This window comes from Crinia signifera, chromosome 1 (assembly GCF_055691185.1).
Source record: "Crinia signifera chromosome 1, ASM5569118v1, whole genome shotgun sequence".
Lineage (NCBI taxonomy): Eukaryota > Metazoa > Chordata > Amphibia > Anura > Myobatrachidae > Crinia > Crinia signifera.
In genome coordinates this window covers 18,839,163-18,845,162 of record NC_139217.1, presented here as the reverse complement: position 1 = coordinate 18,845,162, position 6,000 = coordinate 18,839,163, and the positions used below count along the sequence as shown (strand labels likewise).

The following is a 6,000-nucleotide window of genomic DNA, read 5'->3' as shown; positions in this document are numbered from 1 at the left end:
TATATCAACAGAATCTACTTGATTTGATATATTTTTGGGTCCTGGGGGTGCCTTGGAAAAATTCTGATACTCTAGGGTGTCGCAATTAGAAAAAGATGGGGAACCCCTGCCCCAGATACAGCGTTCCTAATAAAGTAGTTCATCCTTCTCCAGGGTATTTCTCCAGAAGGGTGTGATTATTACTGCAGAATAAATAGATTACTATACATAACATGGCGGTGGAAGCGCAGTACCAGCTAATGAGTTATTAAGGAGCATCAGCCTCTAAAGCTTGGATTAGCTGTATTCTAAGGTACAAGACCTGTCATTTGCTTTGCAATGCTAAAATTACGATGAGTGAGGAAAAGGTGACATGATTGGCGGCAGAACACATCAGGTAAGCGCATGGGCAACGCTGTGTTCTCGCACAGTAATATTCCCTTCTAAAAATGTCAGCGCTCCAGGCTATGCTACGGACGCATTTCTGGATTAGGGGTCCTTCAAATCAAAATATTTGCTTCTCGAATGTGTCACAAGCAGCAAAATAAAGAAAGGCAAAATCTCTAGCATTGAAGTAATAATCATTATTTTCGATAATAATATTCCTAAAATTTATTGGATGCCAAGAACGAAATGAGTTTTGGTGGGCATACGTGTCCAGGTGAATTAAAATATAGACTTTACAGTAAGTTCAAGGCAGCAATCTATGGGTGCATACGTCCCCTGTAACGCACTACGTAGTATGGGAACAATGTACATCACCACTACCAATTAAATAGCAGCAATGCCATGAATAAATAAATCAGGATTATAACACCTTTAGCCTGTTATTCACTAGCCTTAGCGAACGGATCTGCTGTGGAGAGGCGAGGAATACTTCATCGTCAAGTGTTGCCAATGGGGTGTTCCATTTCTTGCGCATAATTTAAGGGGTTACACACCTTTACACTGGGGCGTTGAAGTGTCCCCGTGTCAGGGCTGGATCTCTCACTACCTTTAGGAATTGCTTTTTGTTGGCCCTGCTTATTCTGAACGCTGCGCTAGGCTCCTGGGTGGTTTCCATTCGCTATTCGGACATTTCGATGTGCTAATTGCTGAGGTTGGAATGGAGGAGCGGTTACTTACCTGTCCTTTCTGGGAATCCAGATTGCCGCTGTGTATGACCTCTGTTACCTGAAGTCATTTGTACCCATGGGTCACTTGTCTGCCGCTCACTAATAAGGGCCGCTGCGGGCGTGGCCAGATCCCATCATCTGGTTCGCTTGTCTACCATAATTGGGCAGGATGGGATCCGGCTGGCTCTAGTAGTTGTCAATGCAGGGCTGCAGCCATCTACCCAGTAGGCCGGGTCTCCTTGGTTACGTGGGCTAGGGGCAGCTCGCCCTGCAATGTTTGCACTTCGCAATTCTATTTAGGGAACGTATGTTCTGGGCGTTGGGTTGGCTGATCTGCGCAGTCAGGTTGGCGGGGGTTGGGGTTAATGTTGTCTATTCTAGGAGATGTTTAGTGCCGGGAACTTCAGGGTGGTACTGGCGCATTACCTAATGGGTATTTTCTTTTAGATTTTTCAAAAAAATGCCCTCCCCTCCCCATCACCTTTTGCTTGCTGCTGGTTTAGGGTTGCGCAGACTCTGCTTACGATACGCTATTGTCCGGGAGGAGTCTATCCTTGCTGTTTTGCTACAGCTGCATGGTGCCCCTCGGGTGTCTTATCTGGTAGTGCTTTCTAGGACCCGCGCTGCGTTTTTTGCTGCCATCAGATATCCGACTAGTCCCCGGGGTTCGGGGGTTTAAGATTAGGCGGCCACGATGGATCTGACGGCTGGGGGCGGAAGTGTGTCCTTGGTTCCTGTGGTGCCCTAGGTCATCCTCCCAGTGGCCTTGGCAAACATTTATACACTGGTCAGGCTTTCCTTTGCAGGCTCTGGCTCCTGCAGTTTGGTGGCTCTCTGATGACCTGATGTCAGTTTGCTGGGTCGAGGTGGCGTTGTCCAGCGAGTTTCCATTGGGAATTTGGAATCTATTCGCACTGCCTTGGGGCTGCCACGTCGGCTATAGCCGCTCAATTGGCCTTGTCGAGCTTTAAATCGCTAGGAAGATGGCGCTCCGCAATTTAAATAGTACATTAGGCCTCACCTACTGCGCTGTAGGTCCTTGCGCTTTGTATGTATGTGTTTGATTGAGGTCATTTGTTTATTCCCCCATCCTTGTCCATCCTACTCGGGGATTAGCTACGCTCTGCTGTTGGGCCAGCGTCCGGAGTTTTCTCGCTTTTTGCCTGAACCGACGGACTGAATTTGATCACTCTGATTCAGCTATAGTCTCAATTAAGAGTCCTTCAGCAGGTCCAGTCGTTTTTTCTCCGGCCGAGTACACCCGTTTTTTTCCTTATACCCTTCCATTACCTTGCCCTCCCCCTGTTTGTCTCTTTCCATCTTTGTTTCCTGGTATGGCTTCAATTGGTATTGGAGCATGTCTTAAGCACCTAAAATTGTGCTTCAACAGAACAAATTTATTTTCATTTTTGGCAGATCCTCCTATTATACTTAAGTCAACCCTTTAATATAAATACTACTAGTCTCCTCTTATAGCTTCTCCTTTAGAGGTATGGGGAAGGATAGGCTCAGAGTGTGCATAGTTGAACATTCATTTGTGTATTGGGCAGCCGGCTGGGCCTCATCTGGGGGTAGGCCGGTTGCTAATTCTCTGTTAGTCTGGTGGCTTGGAGTTCGAGGGCCGTACTGGCTTGAGTTTAGAGGCGTTCCTTGAGGTGAACGTCCGCCAGTGTCTGAGGTCTTTGGTACTTCAGCTGGAGGCAACAATTTGGGAAAATGTCCCGATTGAAGCTGTTGGCCTTGATCTTGAGTGATCTTGCAGCCATTAATACAGCTTGGTTTTTCTGCACCTTGGTTGGTCTCCAATTGTTTCCCCGACTCCGTTTTGAGAGATGTTAGAAATGGTAAGGCTTCAAATGAGGCTCGGAAGCAGCTATATCGGCGGTGGCACAGTGGGTTCTAGCTGCCAGAGGTGCTGTTGACCCACAGGAGAGGATTAGGTTTTGGTGCCATCAGGTCTTCCTGCCTAACGGGGTGCATTTGGTTAGGGTTGGTTCATTAATTTTGGAGGATCTATCTCTGGTTGTAGCTCAGTGCGTTAGGTTGGTGGCCGGGCGGGGATTCTGGGCTCAGAGTCCCTGCTTTGGTGGGAAAGAACGGCAGGTGAATAGAATTAGTTCTTATACAAATTATGAGGCTACGTATATGTTTGCTTTTCGGTGCGCTCGCCTCTCATTGGTTTAGGCCTTCGCTCGATCTCCCGCTCGGGGGGGCAGCGAACTCATCAGATGGGTGGGTAGTCAATGCAGTAGGTCGAGCGGATACCGCTTGTTAGGGTAGGCTTGATTACGTATGCAGATTGTGTGGGTGGAGCTTAGTTAATTATCCGTTCTTTCTGGGCCACCATTAATTAATTATTAATAAATTAATCTAGCTTAAAAGTGCTAAAAAAAAATAAGATAACAATTTCTGCCAAACCTAAGTCTCCGAGTCTTTATTTCAGGTTTAGTTTGTAAGTTTTGAAATGTGATGTATACACATGCTAGAGGTCACACACATCAGATGCTAGGATGTTTAACCATTGTGAACATTCCACACCCATATTTCCATCATTTAGATGATGTAAGGCCTTTGTTCAGATCTGCTCGCAGTACAAAATTGTTCTTACAATGGCACTTATCAGATCTGATCACAGTACAAATTTGTTTTCACAATGGCCCTCATCAGATCTGATCACAGTACAATTTTGTTTGGAAAATGGGCAAACCCATGTGCACTGCAGGTGGGGCAGATGTAACATGTGCAGAGAGAGTTAGATTTTCTTGGGGTCTGATGAAACTAAAATCTAAATTGCAGTGTAAAAATAATGCAGCCAGTATTAACCCTGCACAGAAACAAAATAACTCACCCAAATCTAACTCTCTCTGCACATGTTACATCTGCCCCACCTGTAGTGCACATGGTTTTGCCCATTTTCCAAACAAATTTGTACTGCGATCAGATCTGAATAAGGGCCAATGGGCAAACCATGTGAACTTTAGGTGGGGCAGATGTATAGAAAGAGTTCGATTTGGGTGTTATTTTGTTTCTCTACAGGGTAAATACTGGCTGTATTATTTTTACACTGCAATTTAAATTTCAGTTTCAGTTTCTCTTTGCTATTGATGAGATTAACGAGGACCCCAATATTCTGCCCAATCTCACTCTGGGATATCATGTGTATAACACTTGCACAGATGCAAAGAAAACAATCATGTACGTCCTACGGATATTATCTGGTAACACAATGGAAGCAGCGAATTATAACTGCATGACACATGGAGAAGTAGCTGGTTTTGTTGGCGATAGTGGTTTTCAAACAACCCAAGCAATGGCGCAGTTACTCAGTCTGTACAGGTACCCACATGTACGTATATCCTGCTTTATGCTGTATACAGTATGGGAAATACCTCTGTGGTCTAGAATTCTGTAATGGATCCAGTAGAAATGGGCAGGTTTGCTATAAAGTGTTATCTGTATGAGACGGTTAATAGTATTTTATTAACCCTTTGAGTGTCGAGGGAATTTTTCTAAATACATGAGACTCAATCTGTACATATAGGACTCTTACTGGTTTGGAGAGATCGTGGCTTTATACACCTAGAATATGACAAAGGTTACACCTAAAATTCTACATAGTTTCACAGGTCTTGTATTTTCAACAGCTCTGAAAGAAAAAAAACAACTTAAAAATCCACAATATTAAAAATTGTCTTTGTTAAATTTCCAACACATCATTAAAAGTACATTTTATACAATAGCTACAGTGGTGCCCTCGTAAACAAGCCTTAATATTCCGTGCAGCGAGCGATGCCTGGTGAGTCCCCATTTCCTGTGCAGCACTAATACCTTCAGACTTTTTATTTATTTCACAGTGGGCCTTATTCTAGTTCACTCTTTCTGACAAAATCCTTCTTAGATGGACAAAACCATGTGCACTGCCGGGGGGCAGATGTAAAATGTGCAGAGAGAATAAGATTTGGTTGAGTTATTTTGTTTCTGTGCAGGAAAAATGCTGACTGCTTTATTTGGTACTTATGTAGTATCTGGGCTGCCGATTTTTTGATTGTATGCCTTAAGTTAAGGCATACAATCAGATGCGATGCGATGCGATATCGCATCGCATCGCATACGACCATGCGATGCGATGCGATGCGATGACCCGATTTTTCCATAGGATTCAATGTTAAAATGGACTGAGTCCATTTTAACATGGAATTCAATGGGAAAAGGGGTCCTTTTCATACCCCTACTATCCAAGTGGGCATGGAGTTGGATATAAACCTGTGGCGAGCGTAGCGAGCCACCGAGCCCGAAGCGTGGCGAGCGAAGCGAGCCCCGCGAGGGGACGGTATTCTGTGTCCCCTCGCGGGGCTCGCTACGCTCGCCACGCTTCGGGCTCGGTGGCTCGCTACGCTCGCCACAGGTTTATATCCAACTCCATGCCCACTTGGATAGTAGGGGTATGAAAAGGACCCCTTTTCCCATTGAATTCCATGTTAAAATGGACTCAGTCCATTTTAACATTGATTCCTATGGAAAAATCGGGTCATCGCATCGCATCGCATCCGATGGTCGCATGCAATGCGATGCGATGTGCCCGATCCGACCCGATTTAGAAATCGGGCGCCCAGATAACTCATAAGTACCCAAAGTTCTGTTGTCTTTAGTATTGCACCTTGCAATTTTTTCCACCTTGTCAGCACTCTTCCAAATTCATCCACTCTACCAAAGCATCGCTTACACATTTTTCCATCCCTTCAAAATGATCTTTCCTAAAATTTAACAACATTTGTGTTTGTATAGGATGGGTCGATCACTGTATTTATTCTGAACCGTACTGCTTAAGGATCACTGGATCCCAGGTTTTTACCTACTTTTATGTCAGATATTCTGGGGTAAATTTACTAAGGCCGGTGATATACGG

The 6,000-nt window shown here is 44.8% G+C and overlaps 1 protein-coding gene across 1 annotated transcript in view; it reads left to right on the top strand.

The window, feature by feature from the left end:
• Nucleotides 1-332: 332 nt before the first annotated feature.
• LOC146014438 (vomeronasal type-2 receptor 26-like) overlaps nt 333-6,000 on the top strand; it is a 43,546-nt gene continuing 37,878 nt past the window's right edge. Inside the window, exons 1-2 of the mRNA XM_083151625.1 lie at nt 333-347; nt 4,177-4,440. Coding sequence (XP_083007751.1) covers nt 333-347; nt 4,177-4,440 — 279 coding nt within the window. The remainder of the gene's footprint in view (nt 348-4,176; nt 4,441-6,000) is intronic.